This window comes from Lissotriton vulgaris, chromosome 6, assembly GCF_964263255.1.
Source record: "Lissotriton vulgaris chromosome 6, aLisVul1.2, whole genome shotgun sequence".
NCBI lineage: Eukaryota > Metazoa > Chordata > Amphibia > Caudata > Salamandridae > Lissotriton > Lissotriton vulgaris.
In genome coordinates this window covers 1,547,285,073-1,547,307,808 of record NC_141694.1, presented here as the reverse complement: position 1 = coordinate 1,547,307,808, position 22,736 = coordinate 1,547,285,073, and the positions used below count along the sequence as shown (strand labels likewise).

Sequence of the window (22,736 nt, the reverse complement as noted above, 5' to 3'; positions counted from 1 at the left end):
GTTTACCGTCCCACAGCAGCTGCCTCTGAAGAGTCTCAACCTCCCTGAAATAGGAGGAGGGCACCGGGTCCACCGAATTCTGCATGGCATACAGGAACCGGGGCAAAGCCATCATCTTGAAGAGAGCGGCTCTTCCAAGCAGGGACAGTGGAAGAGCTTTCAAGCGCTCCACCTCTTTCTTGCATCTATTCAATGGGGAAGTCAAGTTATTGGTGTCCCGTAACTGTGAATCAAGCGTTATATATATACCTAAATACTTAAATCCTACAGTCTCAATCTGAATTGGGCATAATTGTGGGGCTCCGGCGGGTCGCCCACAAGGACAAAGAGCACCGACTTTGACCAGTTTATCGCTTTTAATTCAGGTACCAGCCTAGATGCCCATTCCCCACGTCTGAGCCACGCGATCAATTTACCAGCTTTATCACCATGTTCATATATGCTTCTCTGTACAGCATTGTTCTGAGTAATCGCTCTATCTCTCGCAAGGCCTTTGTATTCCTCCTGTCGGAGTCTTAGCAGGTGGAGATCTGCCAGTGCGTGTGACCTAGCAACTCTCTCTTCCAAAAGTATGACCTCTGCCTCCTTCTGATCTACTTCTGCCTGACTTTTCTTCTTTTTCCCCGCTACCAGAGATAGGACCTCACCTCTCGCTACCGTTTTGTACGCTTCCCAGAGGGACTGCGCTGAGCCAACTGTTCCCACATTTTCCAGGAAGTAACGGTCGGACATCCGGAGTACCTCTTTTTTAATGGCCGGGTCCTTTAACTGCCAGGCACTAATAGGAGCTATCCTACCAACCGCCGGTCAACCGAGCGTAAGCTGCAACCACAGTGGAGAATGATCAGAAATACCTCTGCCAAGATACCTCACTTCTTGGATCATGGTAGCCATCGCCGCCGGCAGCAACACGTAATCCAACGTGGACAAGCTACTGTGTTCTTCTGATATGTGAGTGAAATGTGTCTGCGCTGGGTTACGTACTCGCCAGCTATCGACCAACCCTAGCGTCTCCAGGAAATCTGAGAGCCATCTCTGCGATTGCCTAAGCACTCGTGGTGGGCTACGGTCAACCTCTCCGTCCAGTACGGCATTAAAGTCGCCCCCCAAAAGTAAACCGCCAAGGGGCAACATAAGAAAAACAGAGCTCAAATCTCAAAAGGTATCAGACTGAAGGCCCGGTGGCACATATATAGATAGAAAGGTGACTGTCCCTCTCCCTAGTAGCCCCACACTCTCGTATATCTGCCCCTCTGATCCAGCCATGTAGCCTGCACAGACAGGGGAAAGGAATTCTTAACCAAAATCCCAACCCCCCTGGAACCGGTGAATCCAGCATGCGCCCTAACTTATATCCCCCTTTATGGAGGGCCATGCATCTATTACCCACCAGGTGCGTCTCCTGCAGCAATACCACATCTGGGGAATGTCTCCTAATAAGCTGGCTAACCATCCCTCTCTTGATCTTGTCGCCCAAACCATTCACATTCCAGCTCAGCATTTTCATCTCCGATCCTGGACTAACCTGTGCCATCCGTCTCACGCAAAAGGCATATCGCTACATTATTATCACCTGACGCGAAAAAAAGAAAAAGCAAACAACAACTAAACAACAACTTTCCCATCCCTCCTCCCTCCAACCTGCATCCCTGCGCGCGGCAATCGCCAATCCCCAATTTGCAGTGTGCCTGTTGCCCCATAGTCTAACTAACCAACGATCTAAAAGTAGATTCGAGGAGGATGTCAGTGCCCCGCATCCCCGAATCCGCCCCAAGAAAATCATATCCTGCGCCAATTATAACCCACAGTTTCGAGGAGCCCTCCCAAGATAAGTCTCACAACAGGACCCCCCACATCAGCCCACAAGCACCAGCGACAGCATTACTCATCACTAATGGTCCTGAGAACCATCTCCATCCTCGCCACTCTGCCTCCGGGGCTCCCCCCGAGGGAAAAGTCTGTCCAACCAGTCTGATGCTATTTCCGGATTGTCAAAGAACCAGACTTTGCCCTCCACTTCCACTCGCAGCTTAGCCGGAAATAACATGGCATCATTCAAGCCTCCGTTTCGGAGTCTCTTCTTAATGCCCAGGAAACTCTGCCGCTGCCTCAGAACAGTTCGGGTGAAGTCAGGAAAGAAGGAGAGGGTGGAGTTCTCGTACTTCAGGGGGCCCCCTGATTTGGAGGCTTGCATGATAGCGTCTCTGTCTCTAAAGTTAAGCACCCTCACGATCATCTGGCGAGGCGCGGCTCCCCGGCTTCGGTCTCCCGCCCGGGATCCTGTGCGCCTGTTCTATTGCGAAGAAGTTCCCCAATCCTTTCGGTTTCAGATGATTAAGGATAATATCTTCCACAAAGAGGCCAGTGCAGCCCCTTCCGCTTTCTCAGGGACGCCAATGATGCGCACATTGTTTCTTCGGACTCTTCCTTCATACTCATCCAGCTTGCGACTTGTCAGGTCCCCAGTGGCTTCTAAATTCCGAACTTCCTGCTGTAGCTGCGCCACGGCATCCGTCAGGCTCGCCGTTTTGATGTCCAGCGACTTCACTTTCTCGCTTGTTTTGGTGAGATCCGCTCAAATTAGGTTTATCTCAATGGCCAGAGTGTCAAACTTGTGGTCCAATGACTCCATCTTCTGGCCAAGGGAAGTCTTAACCCCATCTATGGCGGCCATCACATCCTGCAATGTGGTCTCCGAAGCGTCCTCCCCGACCCGGTAGGTGAGCCCCTGGGCTGTGTGTATCGATCCAGCTTATTGGATTGGACGTAGCGAGACCTTTTAACTGTCCTGGACAGCGGTTTCTCCACCTCCGGTTTAGTCACCATCTTAATTCTGTGGACGGACTGATCTGTGCCAACCATCACTGCAGTCGCGACTGTATCCGACAGGGTAAGTCTGGGTCCCAATCAAACCGGCCTGTATGTATTGGGCCCTGTATATCTTCGAGGCCCTCTGCGCCCCTCTCAGGTCCACCTGAGCAGACTCACCTCCGAGGGAGCCTCCCCACGACAGCTGATCAGACCGCCCGTCCACTATAAGTTGGGGCAGTGTTGACACAGGGGGCCCTCCCCTCACACCTCAGAAACGGGGTCCTCGGCGATCTCAACCGGGGCCCCGGGCTTCGGGGCAAAGCTCCAATCACGAGACCCTGTCTCCGGGACCTCCCACCAGGCGCCACACTCTTCCGGCGCCGCAGGTCACCGCTGCTCCAGGGCCGGATCAAGCACCTGTGGCAATCCGCTCCCATACACAGTTGGACCCCTCGCCGCGCCGCCTCACTGGGAAATGCCAGTCGCCGCCGCAGCCGGGCGTGTGCAACACTGCGTCTCTCTGCTAGAGTCTCACTTGGGGCCTCAATATGGTCCCCACTCCTTTACTTGGGCTGGGCGCAAGCCAAGCCCCGCAATCAGCCCCAAAGTCGATCACGGGCCGAGGGGGAGGGGGGCCAGGAAAGCTCCTCCGCACTGCCTACGCTGTGCTCTCACGATGTCGCTGGGGTCTCGTGTGGCTGCTTCAAAATTCTGTCCCGACCGGCAGTTCCTGGCAGCCGCCCCTGGTGTTGTTGCACTCGGGGTCGGCCTCGCACCGCACTCAAGCACCCAGCTTTAGTTCCCTCGGAGGCCCAAACTTTGAGGACGCACCGTCGCGTCCCCGGACCTCCCAGCGGGACCGGAGCGGCACGGACCCGCACCGCTCCCCTTCCGCCGGCCGGTCCACCCCTCTGTGCCTCAGGATGCTTGCAGGATAGTTGGGGGCAAGGTGCGAGCACTACGGAGCTACTAGCCTACGCGGCCATCTACGGTGCTCGCGTAGCTCCTCCTCAAATGTTCCTTTTAAAACAGTTGCCATTTCTGTGTGCCTTGTGCTTGCCTGCCTGAAGGGGGTCGCCGGTCTAGTTCTCAAAGTGACAGGGTGCTCTACACCTCCCCCACCAACCAGTTGCGACCGGTTTCCCCAGGGAGTCTTCCAGGAGCTTCTGGCCTTTTCCAGTAGGTGGGGTGAGGGGGGTATATATAGAGGAGCTGAGACTCCATGTGGGTGTGCTGTACTTGGACTTTCACTTGGAGGGGACAATCTGCCAGGAGGTAATGCCGCAAGGGCCTGCATGCTGGCCCCTGAGCCCACCTGAACCCCTCCGCTGCCCTACACAGGGCAGTGAGAGACCTTTGCTGGAGTGAAGACTGCTGTGCCAGGAAGAACTGCTGTCCTGTTCTGATGAGCTGCCCACTGCCTGCTGATCTTGCCCAGCCTTGCCTCTGCACCCTTGGACCCTGACTTAGCGCCTCGTAAGGGATACAATTCTATGTTGCTTGCTGTTGGCACCTCTGTGCCCCAGGAGAAGAGAGGTGCTTTCTTATTGTCCCTGGAGCGTTACAATTCTATGTTGCTTGCTGTTGGCACCTCTGTGCCCCAGGAGAAGAGAGGTGCTTTCTTATTGTCCCTGGAGCGTTATATTTTACCCAGGACTTTTCCAACCTGTTTGCAGGAAGAAAGGAGCTAGAGCCTGCAGTGCGGTGCTGCCAAAGCGCTACAAGGAAATTCCGGCATGTGAGGTTCCCCCCTGCCTGCTTGCTAAAAGCGAGAACCCACCCCACATTATGTAGCTCGATTGCAGCTTCTCAAAGCCGCATTGAATTCTTTAAAAACAGCGGGTGCCCACCTCGCGTGATTGCTGCCAGCGGGTGTCCACCCACAATTGTGCCACCTCTGGGGTTCCTGAAGACGCAGGAGCACCCCCTGCTTTGACACTACTTTGCAGCGGGTGCCTACCCCGCCTTTCAAAAATCACACCCAGATCACCGCCGCAGCCCGGGGAGAAGAAGGGCCGCAAGTGCGACAAGGAAGCCGGGCAGCCTGCCTGGAGGTGGGTGGGGCCGCGCAACTGAGGCCACTGCCGCCCAGAGTCAAGAGCGGAGGCAGAAGGGAGGACGGGAGCCTACCCCGCCTCCCCAAGCGGCAAACCAGAAGTCCCGGGCCCCACGAGGGCTGGCTCGGGTGGAGTGAGGTGGTGGGCGGGGCTCTCAAGTGCTGCTGAGAGCCCTGCGAGTCGGGAGCAGTACCAGAGGAAGTCCTGTGGCAAAGGAGGAGCGGCACAAGGAGTCCCTGGGAGTCCTGGTGAGTGTGGGGCTGCCCGGGTGCAACGTCTGTGTTCCCGGAAGCATCGGGACACCGAGCCAATCTGCTTTTATGCCAGCGAGCTGAACCGGACAAAGAGGATTCCCGGTGAGTGTGAGGGGGCGCTAGGGAGTACCGAGGGGGCCGGGGTTGTCCCAGAAGTGCCCGTGCTGGTCTCCCTGTACAGCTGCGGCGTACAGCTGCGGCGGACAGCTGCGACGGGCAGCTGCGACGTAGTGGCAATCTGGTCACTAGGATTCCCGGAGCGGGGCTCCCGATTGCACTGTGGTGCCAGTACTCTTTTTGGGCATAATTTTACCTTTAGAGTCCCGGAGGGGGCATTGGGGTACATTCTCTGTGCCCGCCCTATGTGCTGATTTCACAGCTGGTCCCGTCCGACAGCAGGCAGCTGCAACGCTGTCATTCCATACTGGTAGTTGAGTCCCTAAGAGGTGGGGTTTCCAGGCACGGCAGTGCCATTACTTATTTTTATAGCTGCCCAGAGAGGGCATCGGGGTACATTGCCGGTGCCCGCCTCCCCATCGGTCCCTCTGGGAGAACCATAGTGGTCCGACTGGTTTCCCAGCTGCCCCGCCTAGTAGTGGGCAGCTGCAACGTGCGGTTTTGCTTAGGGGTTCCAGAGTGGGGCTTCAGAGGGCATTTTGATTACAGAGTCCTAGAGAGGGGCTGTAACTTGGTCAGTACTTGTTGACTGCAGACTTAACTTTCCACAACTGCGCCGCGCAAGAGTGGGCAGCTGCAATGGTTGCGCCATTCCGAGGGTTAGAGTCCCAAGTTGGGGGCTCCCCAGGTGCAGGGGCGCCACAGGCTAAGCTGTAACGTTAGTGGCATGTACAATGTGCTTGTGTTGGTGCACTAACGATGATAATTTGGATGTAGACTATGTTTTATACTTCATGCCTAAGGTTGATGCCCAGATGTATTGATGTGTCCCTGGATGGCCCCTATGCACATTATTGGTGTTCGGTATAATGTGCTCACCCCGGCTTGATGATATGTGCCACTAAGGAAGGGGTTATTGCTTCACGTGGGCTCTACTGATTATGTCTTATGTTTTATTTTTACTGAAACATGGACATGGGAGCAATTCCTTTCTTTATGTAATAGGACTTTTTGCTAAATGTTATATATTTTTTCTTTTTCATGCATGGGAGATTAACTGATTTGCTATGAATCACAGGGGTTTTGTGCTGTGACCTGGCAGTCAATGGCAAAGCCAATATGCCTCCCCTTTGAGACTATTGGCTCTGCCACTGCCTTTTTGACCTGCTGTACTGCATGGGATTGCTGACTTTGGCAATAATTTGAAGCTATGCTGAACAGCAGCGTGACTGCTATGCAATGTGCTCTTTTTACATACAACACTAATTCGCTTTTTTTCAAGTGCATTAGTCCTGGCTGCATCAAACCTCTTTTTTCAATTAGTTTTAGCCACACTTCAAAGCATACACGCTGCTGACCAATGCTTCGCCAATGTCTCTTATGGTTCGGTCATCCAACCAAGCCCTGGCCACTGTACCTCGCATCAACAAAACCACCATGGGAGGTAGATCCTTTTCCTACCTGGCAGCTAAAATCTGGAACTCACTTCCCACTCACCTTCGCCTTACTCAGAACCACCTAGCATTCAGAAAGCAACTTAAAACGTGGATATTTGACCAGTAATTCCCCACCCCTCTTCAAGCGCCTTGAGACCCTCTGGGTATGTAGCGCGCTATATAAATTTTCTGACTTGACTTGACATACGCCTCTCAGAGTTAGCTTAGTGTCATCACCTCATGTCAGAGTAGGCAGGCCAAGCAGGAATTTCACTGAAAGGGGAGGGTATGCCATTTTAAAGCGAGCATGTAGCCTCAGAAACATTAATTGGAGTTTTCAGGTCCAACAAGAAATCCAAACCAATGGATCCACAATGTGGAAATGCTGGGCCTTTGTACCAGGGCTGACAACTTTGACACATAATCATTACTAAATAAGGACACAGACGTATGCTTCAAAGCTTCAAAATGTATCCCAAGGAAGCCTCTTGTAAACTACTCAGCTGGGATTAAACATTCTGTACACAAGTTATTCTGCAGCAGAGAGAGAGAATGTCAAAACGTAATGGCTGCAACAAAATGTGGACTGTTTATTTAATTGTGGGAAATAAGGTATTTATCAACAAAGGACAAATGAACCAAATATCTTCTAAACCTAGACAACAATTCAGGCCATTGTATAATATAAATAAATTTGTCAGTTGTTTGATGGTATGTGTAATTACTTGCTTATTTTTTCCAGTGATAAAATCTACATTGGCAATATGAAGCACTCACTAAGAACATTGAATATTCTACCTAATATCTATTAGTTTAATGAACTGCCCAGATGCAAAAACAGCGTAATTATTCAGTTTTCTATAAATAAAGTGATCTTAATTGGATCTCCTCATACCACTCTAGAACAGCACAATTTGTGAATAGAATCCCCTAGATCACAAATATTACTGCCCCCTGTGAAGTTCTAACTTTACAAAAAGCCAACAGGAGTGCTAAGTAGCCAGAAAGCATAGCTGCCAACAGAAATCCTGATAAGACTAACAACAATCAGCTATACCTGAAAGCATCATTGACTAATGACATCCATAAACTCAGATACTGCCTGGATGCAAATAAATCCTGGGTGCTTGCAGCATAGCTGGCCTCTTAAACGGAAGAACCGTTGACTAACCCTGGACGGATTCGCAAAGTTCGGCTACGCGGAATTCCGTGAAGTGCACAAAAAGCTCTGCCGCTGTCATGTAGATAGGCTTTGCCTTCACACTGTGTTATGTTAGCATGAGCTTATTAGAAGTTTAAACGCCATTTTCCTTTTGGCTGCTTCTGCACACGGCACATATTGTTATTAATGCTTTGAGCCTAGTAGAATATTTTGCTTCACACGAGAATAATATGTTTTCCTATTGTATCAGCTTTGCTTGGTAAGCTATGTCTGAACAGTGAGTGCCGAGGCCTTCAAGGTTATTTCAACACAGTGGTTGTTGTGATATCTGATCAGTGCACGTTCTAGACATAACACATATGAAGCGGCCAACTCTGGCTTTTGACGTGTTTAATATTGCACTGCGCAGAGCATGCACACATACTTGATAAATATTCGCTTGCAGAGAGCTGGTGGAAGATGATGTGATCCCTTTCCACTAAGATCAGAGGTATGGGGCCGCCCTTTTAAAACCCAAAGAGACCTTCTTTAGATATAATATAATATACTAGCAAGGGTGGGTAAGACGGAGGTGCCATTTAGCCTTCTTACCTTTAACATTTTAACATGCTTTCTCCCTTTGTATTTTATGGACTAGTAACTATGCTGATAACCTTGTTTGCTTATAATATGTTTGCTTGTATTAGCTAAGATACTGTGCCTGAGAACACGGCATTAGAAATAAACATTTAAAACTTGCATGTGTCTTCATTTACTCCTCGTTTTGGATTGGTATGTTAGTATAACGAAAGAGTGTTCATGTGTTCCACGTTACCTGAGGTGTTCTAAGTCCATGTTCTGGGTTGTCTAATCATTGGGGGTATGGAAGAACCAATGAGACACTGATTGCTAGTCTGGTAGGGGATTTTGGATACTGAGGTGAGTTTTGGTACACCCTTATTTACTGAGGTTCTAGGTCTCTATGCACAGTTCTGTGTAGGAGCAGAATCCCTGCGCCACTGCCCTACGCGGAGCTCCGCGGGCAGCGGAGTTTCTTTAGATTAATGCAGTTCGCTGTGATTGACAGTGCCAGTGCACAGTGCAAGCGGGCGCTGCTTCTTTCCTGCTGCTGGAGTAGATTTTTACTCAAGCGGTAACTTTCTCAACGCAAGCGGGCGGTTTCTCAACGCGAGCAGTTGCGGGCATACACGAACACTCGCAATGAGAAATCTACCTGCCCACGTTGAGAAATCTCGCCAGGAGGTTGATTTTCCACGCTCGCCAACTTGACGTTTACGAAGACGAGCGAGGAATAAACTCCGCTCCGCAACGCAAAGCAGAATTTTTCAGAACTCTGTGCGCTCCGCGTAACAAGGAGTGCGGAAAACTCTGCAACTGGAGCGTAGTTCACCGCCCAGACGTTGACATTCTCCATTAAATCTCTAGGCATTCTCTTTGATAGCTCGCAATTTTTAAGGACAATGTCAAGAAACAAAGCACAAACAAAACGCATTCAGCATTCACTATTGAACAAAATCAGGTACTAACTCCTTCCATGTACCTCTTATTAACAGTTCAGGTCCTCTTCTTATTACACATCGACAGAAACAACACAATGCTCTCACAAACCCCTCACAGATGCCAATTTAAGTATTTCTTCAAGTAGAGACTTCATTATTCACCATCCAACTAAAGTTTAGGCACATCTCCCATACCTTAAAAAACTCAATTAGCTTCATTCTCATAACAGGATCCATTTCTGAGTTTGTTGTGTGATCCACAGGGTACTCTACTCTAGTAAACATGTCTAACCTGCCTCTATCTAAATCCATTTTCAGGTGGGGAACATACCACTAGCAAAATCCGCTCAACAACAAGTTTTCTCTATAGATGGACCGCAACTTGGGAATTACCTACCACCTCAGATTGCTCCTATATTTGTATAGCAAATTCAAGAAAGTTCTCAAAATCCAGCTTCTCACAATCTTCCCACTTTTTAAAACATTGCCATTTTCATCCGTCCACTCCTGTGGCATTGTGTTTCAGATTTCTTCTGTTTGTATGCATTTATTGTCCTGATTCATCATTTCAAAAGTATCTGCCAAGTCTCCTCAACCTCACATGCTGGCTACATATACTGTTGCAATGTTCAGTGCTCCCCTGACATCTGGAGCTACGATTCTCCTGTATTTTACAGGCTTTCATTCCCCTCCTAAATATTGAAATATTTGATCTACTGATATCCACAATAGGAATATTTTGATTGTAAATAACTAGTGTGTTAAAATTAGTGGCGTAACTCGAAATGACTGACACTCCCCGCCGAATGTGATGACGGGTTGGGGGGCTCCTTCGCCACAGGTGCTGCAGAGTTCTTCATTACGCCCCTGGTCAAAATGTTACAAATTCACAATTACGCCAGCTGCGCAAGCTGAGGTTTGCCTGAGTGTCCTAATATACCGAGGCACTATTAATAAAGGTCTAGATGAAGGTAATTGAAATTTACCGATTCTAAAATACCGAATTTTACCAAATCGGTATTTTAGAATCGGTAAATGCTATGTAGGTAAAATTCGGTATTTTTTACCGATTCAGTAAAAATCGGTATCAGCCATTCGGTATTTACCGAATCATTAATTCCGATTCAATCCTATGGGCTTTTTGGCCCATAGGAATGAATGGGATTTACCGAATCGGTAAATACCGATTCGGTAAATACCGAATTGGAAAATACCGATTCGGTAAATTCCGATTCAGTAAATTACTGACTCGTATTTACCGAATCGGTCTTTTATGGGCTCCTACATCTTAATAGCCCAATACCGGTCAGTAACGGCCGAAATTCAGTATTTTCGGCCATTACCGACCGGTATTAGGCTACCTAGATCTGGCCCTAAGTCTTTCCTACTTTTAATGCAATCAAGACTCAAAAAACTATGAAATTAAAACTGATATGAAACAGGCACATAAATACAAGCACTAAAATAACAACATTTTCAGATAAAATATGTCAGAATAAGAATAATAGATATCACAAAAAGTAGGGAAGGGTCCAAGGGGAAAGTTATATTTCAAGACCACTAAAACCAGCCGGACCCCTAGTACAACATATAGCAAAAACAGAGACTAGTAGTGGTCTATAATCAATGAAGACTGAGTAAGTAGACAGAAGCAAGCACAGAAGTGTTAGACAACTGATGTGTGCACATGAAAGGAAATGAATCCCATCAGCCCACCCATTTGGCGGAGCCTCATCATCTGGGATTATGATAGGTCAAGGTCCAGATAAGGAGACACACCTGATGATATTGTGTGTATTCTCTCCCATTCTCCAAGACCTCCAGTGATGGATCAGACCCAGAATGCTGTGTAAGGGTATGATGGTGTGGGACAGTAAATTGCATTGAAGAAAAATGGTGTGAACAAAAATTTTGTGAACAAAAATGTGCTACTTAAAATTGGCTACCATGATATAAGGAAAGCTTTATTGGGGATAAATCATGATGTCCAGATTAAAAAGGAAAAGAAGTGTATGGCAGCTTGAAATAATAACTGCCCTAAAAAGATGGTATCATGGTCAACATGTTTCTGCCGTGCATGGGCATCTCCCCCACTAGGCTTTCATCAGGATCAAAGTAGAAATACACTACTGCAATAAGGGTACAATAAGTTGAATTCTGTTACCAAAAAAATGGTGGATACTCTACCGTCCGCGAACTACTTTCTGCGTCGGTAGTCCCAGGATTTTTAAAGGATTCTTTCCTAAAAGAAATTCAAAGACACATAGAAATTTCCATACAACCACTATGTCTAACACAAAAAATATATCATGCTTGCTGTCGAAGAACATTTTTATTAACTTCGAAGTCAACCGTAGCAGGGATACTAATAAAGAACCAGATTAAAATAAAATCTGTTTTACTCAACCAAAGATTCTTGGGAGTGAACCTCACCGCTCCTGGCCACTGCTCAGGAAATTGAGGCCCCGCTCTGTAGTAATGGAAAATCATAATTAACAGGTATAAGGGTTATCCTATAGAAGTGAAACACATCGGGTAAGTGTCCATTACATATGCGCCCACAAAGGGCACTAAAAACTTTGGCATTAAATCACTTCATTAACAGAGATGGCCAAAATACCGATGGGCTGTTCACGAGTCAAAAACACATAATATGTGCACGAGTGCAACCCTGTCACAGTTCTTGAAATCAAGGGATGTCTCTGGTCGTGCAGTAACTAAAAATGAGAAATCACTATCGTAAGTGGTATTGTCATGGCTCTCCTATTGAGTCCTGTACAGATTAACTCCTATTAGATGAGTAAAAGAGAGTAGCCTCCAAAGGGAGGATGCACTCACACAAGGAAGAGCAACAGCACGCTCTGGCGCAGCTCACCTGTCCTTCGGTACCTCTAGCCTCGTCCTGAAGCTCGGGGGGAGGTACCGACGTGACGGTGTCTTGCTGCTTAAGAGCTGTTTCTAAGCTAATCATGACGCACCTGGATGTCAGGTGGCTAAGGGACCAGATAGGGAACTGCGTGTCTCTCAGTTTGTTTTGAAAACCGGCTGTTGATTGGGTCAGATTATGGACCGGAGTTCAAGATTGGACCAAGGACCAATTAGAATGTCCGTTTTAAGATTTGGACCAATCCATGAGTGCATCCTCCCTTTGGAGGCTACTCTGTTTTACCCATCTAATAGGAGTCCACTTACGATAGTGATTTCTCATTTTTAGTTACTGCACGACCAGAGACAAACCCTTGATTTCAAGAACTGTGGCAGGGTTGCACTCGTGCACATATTATGTGTTTTTGACTCGTGAACAGCCTATCAGTATTTTGCCATCTCTGTTAATGAAGTGATTTAATACCAAAGTTTTTAGTGCCCTTTGTGGGCGCATATGTAATGGACACTTACCCGATGGGTTTCACTTCTATAGGATAACCCTTATACCTGTTAATTATGATTTTCCATTACTACAGAGCGGGCCTCAATTTCCTGAGCAGTGGCCAGGAGAGGTGAGGTTCACTCCCAAGAATATTTTAATCTGGTTCTTTATTAGTATCCCTGCTAAGGTTGACTTCGAAGTTAATAAAAATGTTCTTCGACAGCAAGCATGATATATTTTTTGTGTTAGACACAGTGGCTGTATGGAAATTTCTATGTGTCTTTGAATTTCTTTTAGGAAAGAATCCTTTAAAATTCCTGGGACTACCGACGCAGAAAGTAGTTCGCGGACGGTAGAGTATCCAGCATTTTTTGGTAACAGAATTCAACTTATTGTGCCCTTATTGCAGTAGTGTATTTCTACTTTGGTCCTGATGAAAGCCTAGTGGGGGAGATGCCCCTGCACCGTAGAAACATGTTGACCATGATACCATCTGTTTAGGGCAGTTATTATTTCAAGCTGCCATACACTTCATTTCCTTTTTAATCTTGACACCATGATTTATCCCCAATAAAGCTTTCCTTATATCATGGTAGCCAATTTTAAGTAGCACATTTTTGTTCACACCATTTTTCTTCACTGCAATTTACTGTCCCACACCATCATACCCTTACACAGCATTCTGGGTCGGATCCATCACTGGAGGTCTTGGAGAATGGGAGAGAATACACACAATATCATCAGGTGTGTCTCCTTATCTGGACCTTGACCTATCATAATCCCAGATGATGAGGCTCCGCCATATGGGTGGGCTGATGGGATTCATTTCCTTTCATGTGCAAACATCAGTTGTCTAACACTTCTGTGCTTGCTTCTGTCTACTTACTCAGTCTTCATTGATTATAGACCACTACTAGTCTCTGTTTTTGCTAGAATAAGAATAATAACAATCGTTTTGATTTTTTTCCAAGCCCAGAGTTGGGCCAGTGTATGGTAAACTACTCATAACAAACCATTACCTCCTTCCTCTGTTTTTGCTAGAATAAGAATAATAACAATCATTTTGATTTTTTTCCAAGCCCAGAGTTGGGCCAGTGTATGGTAAACTACTCATAACAAACCATTACCTCCTTCCTCTGTTTTTGCTAGAATAAGAATAATAACAATCATTTTGATTTTTTTCCAAGCCCAGAGTTGGGCCAGTGTATGGTAACCTACTCATAACAAACCATTACCTCCTTCCTGAACAGAAGCTGCTATCAGATCTTGAATTCGTTCTCTGCAATCTTCAGTTTCTACAATGTATAAATAAAATATGATTACATATTTGGTTTTGTACTTTTATTTTTAGTTATGCTTTAGTTTGGTTCCAAAAATGATATGCACGATTATTAGAGGGCCTCCCTAGCACCGTAAACTGAAAATTATATTTCGGCCAACATTAATTGATTGTACTCCTTATTCCACTCTAAAGGAAAAAGAAGAATTGTTAAATAGCTTGAAGGCTGGTTTAGCCCTTCTCGCATTTTCCCAGTAGGCTAGAGGGCTGCTTTCAGAGCTGGATAGGTTGCCATGAGACAACCAACATAGCTCCCAGTCCCTATTCCAGTCATTTCCTCCTGTAGTGTGGGCCTAGTATGACCATTGTTTTCAGACCCAATTTTGATTTCTACTCTGTCCCGGCATAGGGCTAACATCCGTAGGCCACCACAATTTTCTTTCATTATACTATGGATACTAACTACAACCAGTTTTACCTGCAAAATACTGGTTGACACAAAGGGCCAGAAGTAAATAGAGGTCGCAAAAAGTGGTGGTAATTTGCCCAACGTTTTGTAAACTATATCTAATTGTGCAAACCACTGCCTACTTCCCCTGAAGCTGCCAATATGCTTCGAAGGAGAAAGGGGTTAAAGAGGACCCCTTCTCCTTTACCAATCAGTTACCACCTACATTTAGGAGATGGTAACTGATCAGTGATTTGCGACCAGAATTATGGTACAATCCACTGTTACATATAGTAACGAATCACAATTAACAAAGCACACTCAAAAAACGCCAAATTCCAAATTGATAACCCGTAACCATTTCTAAACCCATATTAATAGTTAGTAATCCTTTATAGACCAGTAAAATTTGTTTGGTACATTAGACAAAGCTTGTTACTAGTTGCAAACCCTCTGATTTAGTGAGTTGAAGGATTTGCAACCATTAAAAAGCTCTGTTTATCTGGCCCTTAGTGCTGAGGACCCAGTTCACAAAGGTATTTTTGCTCTAGAGGGACTATGGCTGCACTAATATTTGTAAATATACTTCACTAAGGACCAGGGACCCGATGTAGGTAAGTTCATTTTCCGGTTCTTAAATACCGATTCATACCGAATCGGTATTTATGAATCGGAAAACTGAATGTAGGAAAAAAAAAATTGGAAAAAAATTCCGAATTGGTAACAATCGGAATCCACACTCGGTAAATACCGAATCGGTAATCTCCGAATCGGTAATATCCAATTCGGTATCACCCATTCAACCCTATGGGCCTCCAGGCCCATAGGAATGAATGGGAGATACCGAATCGGAAATTACCGATGCGGAGATTACCGATTCGGTATTTACCGAATCGGTAAAATCCGATCTCGAAAATTCGAATAGGAGACATGTGAGCCAGTTAACCAATCAGGGACACCCACCACACCCCACAACAAAGCAACTGAGAAATCAACCAATCATATGCAAGTACCACACCCCAGTACCTGGAGGTGGCCACACCCATGCAGGTGCAGAGCTACAGAACTGTTTGGAGAGCTGGAGAGAAGACAGAGGAGTAGGCTGCACTGAGCCCAGCAGAGCATCACCATGGAGTCCCAGGAAGGCCAGAAGGATGGAGGTGATAGAAAAACGGAAGCTAAAATTCAGCATAACTGAGCTCCAGGTGCTGGTGGAGGAGGTAGTGCAGCATTACAGCCAGCTTTTTGGGAGACAGCAGAGTCTGTCAAAAGAAACACCTGGCTGGTGATCCAAAGCAAAGTAAATGCCCTGGGGGTCACACATCGGGAAATTGAAGATATCAAAAAAAGGTGGTATGATCTGAGGATCACCACCAAAAAGAAGATTGCAACCCAGAGTGGAAGGATCCTTAGCCACAGGTGGAGGGAAGAGCCATGCACCAAGCCCCACTGAACTGGAATCCACCATGGTGCCGGAATGCATACACGGGATTGGGGATGCTGACAGCTCAGCCAGAGCTGCAAGAAAGAAAGGTAAGATGCATGGACATGAATCCCCACCCATTCCCTGGCCCCTTCCCCAATGTGGGTGACTGAATCACAATCCAGAACACATGTCAGTACTCACCACCAATGCATCATGGTAGTCGTAGTCATAGGAACATACATCAAAGCAGCCAACACAGAATTCAGCATGCCATGCCACACTCCCCATACAGAAGCAGTTGAGGAGTAGGAAATTGTGTGATAGGAATGTGTTTAATGAAGACACACAGGTGATCATTGTCCATGTCTGCCCACAGGAGAGTCATTGCGCAGTGCAGCGCAAGGAGGGGAGGCGAGTGCACCAGCAACGGCTGCGAGGGAGAAGCCTTCAGACACATCAGCACTGTCCCTGAGGACACTTCCACAGCGCAGGCACCCACAGCATTGGAGGAAGACACCACAGCACAGCCACTGTCACCCCTGCTGTTTGGGACACAGACTCTGGCAGCACCTGCAGGTGCCACAACACCAACCTCAGGGTCCTCTGTGCATGTGAGGCCAAGGAGGCAGGATGTTCCACCACTCAGGATCCTAGAAAGCTCTGATGAAGAAGAGGTGGAGGTTCACACACACAGGACTCCAACACTGGCTGGCAACGCAGGGCAACAGGGGTCATCAGGATCTGTGCGTGCAAGTGTCCATGGTCGTAGGGCACATGAGCGAGACGAGGTGCAGGTTATGCAGGGGGTCTTTCTTGGTTTGGAAACCACTATGGTGAAGATCCAGTGCATGAAGGCCAAAGGGATCATGGCAGTGCACAGACAGGTGCGCATCCTGAACAGCAGGATGTCAAACATTGATCGTGGGATATGCTCCATGGCCCTAGGAATGGAGTCCCTGGCAAAAGGAACGGAGTCCATGGCAGAGGGGGTGAGGGAAATGGGTGTGCGCATGGGTTCCCTCTGTGACATGCTGGAGAGTGACCAGACAGAAAGGCGCAGGAATAGGCACGTACTTAAGCAGCAGAATAACGCCATCAAACGGCTGGCAACTGCAACCACCCTGCTATGCCGCCGGTCAGTGAACATGCAGACTGAAATTGAGCACTGCTGCAGTGACTTGTCCAGGGGAATGGGGAGAGTGACCTCTGCTATGGAGGTACTGCTGACACAGCAGACAGCCACTGCTGGTAACACGTGTGTCGGGGACACAGAGGAGTCCACAAGCAGGAGTGGATCCAGCACGCCTGTACAGGACGTTCGTTGGAGCAGCAGGCTCCATGCAGAAGACCCTGGCACCACTGTGCAAGTTGACCCCTGCCCCGTAGCTCCCACACCATATTGCGTAAGCGCAGGCATTAACAAATAATCCTGAACACATTACAGGTCACAGTGATGTGAACTTTGCGCGTCTCAGTCTGCCATCTGTTGCTGGCGCTGCTCCTGCTGCATTGTTATCGGCTTGTTCTGTCCCATCACCTATGTCCTCATGATATGTGATTTCTACCTCTGTGCCCTCCTTGGTGGCAAGATTGTGCAGCATGGCGCAGGTCGCAATAATTTTGCAACAGATAATTGGTGTGTACTGCCGTGCACCTCCACTCTTATGGAGGCATCGAAATCTGCTTTTAAGCAGTCCAAAAGTGCGTTCCACCACGCAACGTGATGTTCTGTGTGCCACGTTGTAACGCCTTTCACTCCTGGTGGATGGATTCAGGTAGGGGGTGAGGACAAATGAACGCAGGGCATATGCACTGTCACCTGGGTGGAAAATGAAATAATGATTAGTCACATACTCATGATTGATCCTTCTGCATTGACTATTAGGGGGTCTCAAAATAATTTACCTAGCAGGTATCCATCCCCGAAATCACCAGCAACAAGGCGTGTGTATATCCCACTATTCTGGAAGATGTAGGAGTCGTGGGTACTCCCTGGAAATTTGGCAACAATGTCGGTAATGATGTTGGCAGCGTTGTAGATCACCTGCACATTGATTGAATGCGTAGACTTCCGGTTTCTGTAAATGTGTTCTATTGCTGCAGGTGGGCATAGTGGGATGTGCGTCCCATCGATACAGCCTATGATGTGCGGGAAGTGTGTAAGTTCGTAGAAATCGGTTTTGGTCTTTGCTAGTTCAGTAGGTGTGTCAGGGAACTCAATGTAGTGTCCCATCCTCTGCATCATGGCGTCAAGGAATTTCCTGAAGAAACGTGACAGACAGCTCTGGGACACCCCACCTACCGCAGCAATCACATTCTGGTAGCTCCCAGAAGCAAGAAGGTGTAGGCAGCACAGCACCTGCGCATGGGGTGGGATGACGTGTGCTCTTGGGGTTGGGTGTTCCAGATATGGGTGGAGGTCCCTGATCAAGTCCAGGATGGTTCTGGGGTGTAGCCTGTACCTTTGCAGGATCTCTTGTTCAGTCAGTTGGAATAGGGCGATCCTCTGCCTATACACCTGCTCCTCCCTTAGCCAGACCCTCTCTCCTGCTGCCTGTATCCGTAGCCGCCTTGTCATTATGTAGAAAGCCGCCATTGTGGTTGCACTGTTGCATTTTGGGGCCTTCTTTTATATCCTGCACCTGGTTTCCACCTACTTTCATTCCGTGGTAAATACCGACTCTTAAATACCGATTTTCATGGTATTCGGTATTTTTTGGGTTTCCTACATCTCGATATGCTGTTTTTACCATTTCTGATTTACCGATTCGGTAAATAAGAATTCGGTATATTACGATTCGGAAAATACACGTTTCTTATTTACCGACTCAGTAAATATGAATTCGGTATATTCCAAATTGTGAAATACTGGATCGGTATTTACCGACATGTTTTTACCAATTCGGACACTTTTTTCCCGCATACATCTCGAAACTCTTATTCCGGTCGGTAAGGGCCGAAATTACCAAATTTCGGCCGTTACCGACCGGTATTTGGCTACCTACATCGGGCCCCAGATGTACTAAAACTTTTTGCATTTGCAAACAAGTCGATTCCCCGAACAAGTTACTGAATCGCAATATCGGTTTGCTACCAAAAACCGATTTGGTTTGGAAGGGGCGTCCCTTCTAAAGAATCAGAATAGTAGGTTTTAATGTTTTGCTACCAAACTCCACTAGCAAAACATTAATACTTTATCATTTACAAACATGTGGTGGCAACCCAGTGGGCCACCATCACTTTGATGGTTACGATTTCGGGCTGGACTGTTCCCATTGGGGGCAGGGTCAAGACTGATTTGCATATGGCTGGGTCCAAACTGGAATGGCATGGTGAGCAAAAAAACTATGGATTTAGGCCCAGATCTCTGTACTGGGGTGAATGTATGACATTGTTCTGCATTCTGTCCATCAATTGTTCTTTTTGCATTTGTCACCCCAAGTGGGACGGGTATGCCTAGACGTTGGTCCTGTGCTCTCCATGCCACAGGAGTCAAGCTATCCTGGCTGATGAGGACTGAAAGCCCGAAACCGGTCCTAGGATGCTTGTTTCCAGTCCAGGGAGGACCTTGCCTGGCAGTTCGGGCTGGCCTGTTCCCATTGGCCGCAGGGTCAAGACTGATATGCATATGGCTGTGTCCAAACTGGAATGGCATGGTGAGCAAAAAAAACTATGGATTTAGGCCCAGATCTCTGTACTGGGGTGAATGTATGACATTGTTCTGCATTCTGTCCATCAATTTATTTATTTTAGTGTTTTATAGAGCGCAAACTTGATCAGAGCGCTTTACAGAGTCAAAGAGTCGTACAAGAGGCATGGTATCACAAGAGTATACAGTAAATTAGAGAGGGGGGTGCTGAATACAAGAGGGATGGGAGTATACAAGAATAGTCATTATTACAGTTGCTGAAGACAGGCCCCCAGTTTCTTGGTGGGGCGAGGTCGAAGGAGGAAGGCATTAGTCTGTGGTGGTTGTGGGACGGGGATTAGCCGAGGAATTTACCGATGAGGAAGGATTTAGCCTCCTTTTTGAAACGTGCAAGAGAGGAGATTCTTCTGATGGCGGGTGGGAAGGAGTTACATATTCTTGGTGCAGCTCCAGCGAATGCCCGATTATAGGTTTTTTTATCCCGAAAGCTTGCAGGCTGGAGTAGAAGGGCACTGGCCGAACGCGAGTTTATGCTTCCTCCGGATATCACAAGTTTCTGTGCAAGATACGCAGGGCAGTTTGAGTATAGGGCCTTGTGCGTGATGCATGCCAGCTTGAGTTGTATTCTGGCCTCGAGAGGAAGCCAGTTCAGCTCTTTCAGATGAGGAGTGATGTGATCAAATTTCCTTGTGCCGGTAAGTAGTCCGGCGGCTGCATTGAGGCAGGCTTTTAATGGTGCTAGGGAGATCTTGGGTAAACCAGAGAGGGTGGAACAACCATATTACAGTCTAGAAATGACTAGTGCTTGGACTGCAAGTTTTAGGTCAGGAGCGTCAAGGAAGGGTTTCAGTTTCCATAGGTAGCTCAGGTGGAATCTGGCAGATTTGGCCATCCATTGAGTTGATGTGGTCTTGCATGTTTAAGTTGTAATCCAAGGTTATTCCCAGAGATTTGGCCGAGTCCACAATGGTCGGGGGACAGTTTAAGGCTGTGATGGCTTTAATCCATGTCTGGATCTCAGAGTTGGTTTTAGGCGGGGAAATTAGAAGGAACTCTGTTTTCTTTGCATTGAGTTTGAGTTGGTTGGAGTAGAGCCATTGGACGGTCAGCTTCAGGGCCTCATTCAGGGCGAGAATCTCCTCAAGAGATGAGATTTTTACGTAGATCTGAGTGTCGTCGGCATACATATGGTAGGAGATATTTGCAGTGCGAAGGACTTCGGCAAGGGGTTCTAAATAAAGATTGAAAAGGGTGGGGGACAACGTTGATCCTTGAAGGACTCCAACCGTGACCAAGGAGGGAGCAGACAGGTTACCGTTGATTAGGAATCTCTGACATCGGTTTTGGAGAAAGGATCTAAACAAGTCAAGGACCGGGTCATCTAATCCCATCCTAAGTTTGAGGCATTCAAGTAGTTTCCCGTGGTTGACCGTGTCGAAGGCCGGGGATAGATCTAGGAGGATTCGGAGACAGCTTTTGTCTTGGTCAAGGGCTTATAGGGCATCATCGACGATGTGGAGCATGGTGGTTTCAGTGCTGTGTCCAGGTCGTAAACCAGATTGGCAGTCATCGAGTAGGTGGAAGTTGTTGATATGGTGACTTAGCTGCAGTTGCACACACTTCTCCAACACTTTAGCTAAGAGAGGAATGTTGGAATTCGGTCTGAAATTGTCTGGGGAGGCTGGATCCAGCGACGGCTTTTTCAGAATGGGAAAGACTTGGCCCGCTGTCAGAGAGTCAGGGATTGATCCCTGCCAGAGAGAGGGGTTAATTATTGCAGTCTAGCTAGGAATAATGGATTGGACGGCGGTCACAAGACAGTTTGAAGGGAGCGGGTCGTTAAAATGGTTGTTCGGGTTTAAGGTGGAAAGGATTTTGGCGTCAGAGTCTTCGTCGTAGAATGAGAAATCAGTCCACTGTGCTTGATTCTTAGGTGAGGACCTTTAGAGGCCGCGGGGGAGGAGGCGGTAGGTCTGGGGTCGGTAGAGGGAGTGAGGCAGAGTTTGTTACCTAAGGTTTTGATTTTGTTTACGAAAAACGAGGAGAATTCCTCGGATGAGATAAGACTTGTAGTTTTCTTTTTTTTTTTTGTAAAATACTTGTAGTTTTCTTTTGATGTTTTGGACAATTTGTTCAATTGGTGTTTGACCAGCTCAAAAAGTTTGCATGGTCTGTTCTGGGCATTCCCTAGTTCCGCTCTGAAGAACTCTTTTTTTTAGTTGAGGATGTTCTTGTTGTATCTATTTGTGGCCTGGCGGAGAAGTTTTAGGTGAGTGGCCGAGGGGGGCAGTTTCCAGATTCTATTGGCTTGTCGGAGCGATCTCTTCTAATTGTTGAGGGAACCAGTGAACCATGGGTTTCTATCTTTGACTTGAGTTATTTTTAGTTTAAGAGGGGCTAGGTCATCCAGAATGTTCTACATAGTTGCAGAGTAGTGATCATTGAGGTCACTGACCGATGTGATATGTGGGGGAGGTCAGATTTGCAGCGGACATTAAGTTCCTTGTGACCCAGGTTCTTGGTGTCTCTGACCCAGCGTTTAGGAAGCACCAGTTGTGGTGTCCTTATCTTGTGGGTGCCAGGTAGAAGGAAGGCAATGGAGTGGTGGTCAGACCAGTCACAGGGGTCTATAGAGATAAGTTTGAAGGTTACTTCCTTAGAGATGATCCAGTCAAGAGTGGCCCCTTTCGAACCGGTTTGGAGTGAACAAGCTTGGGTCAGGGCTTGATCGGCCAGGAAGTCTTTAATGGCGTTGACATGAGGATCCTTGGGATCGTTCCAGTGTAGGTTGAAATCGCCGAGGAAAATGTCTTTGGCGTTGGAGGAACTCTTTGCTGTGAGAATTTCCATGAGGTGGTCAGTGAAGGAGTCGTTCATGCCTGGGGGGTGGTAAAAGATGTGCAGGTTGCACAGTTGGGTGGTGTTACTGCAAATTAAGAGGTTTAGGTATTCGTAGGAATCAGTAGAATCCGCCAGAAGCTCTGTGACAAGGAGGTTAGAGTGATAGATGCAGGCGATGCCACCACCTTTCTTGTTTTGTTGTCAGTCTAGCCTAGCAATGTTATAGTTGGGGGGGACTAAGAGGTCCAGGCATGAGGATGAGGAATCATTTAGCCATGATTCTGTAAGAATAGCTAAGTCAGAGTTATTGTTCAGGATGAGAGCAGCGACATCGGCGACATGCTTTACTGCCGATCGGCAGTTAATTAAGAGACCAGTCAGGGAGGGAAG

General features: G+C 47.4%; 1 protein-coding gene across 1 annotated transcript in view; it reads right to left on the bottom strand.

Moving 5' to 3' along the window:
- The window catches only part of LOC147709124 (uncharacterized), a 3,078,084-nt gene that overhangs the window by 2,562,455 nt on the left and 492,893 nt on the right, over nt 1-22,736 (bottom strand). Inside the window, exon 6 of the mRNA XM_086927727.1 lies at nt 13,939-13,998. Within this exon, the coding sequence (XP_086783853.1) occupies nt 13,939-13,998 (60 nt within the window). The remainder of the gene's footprint in view (nt 1-13,938; nt 13,999-22,736) is intronic.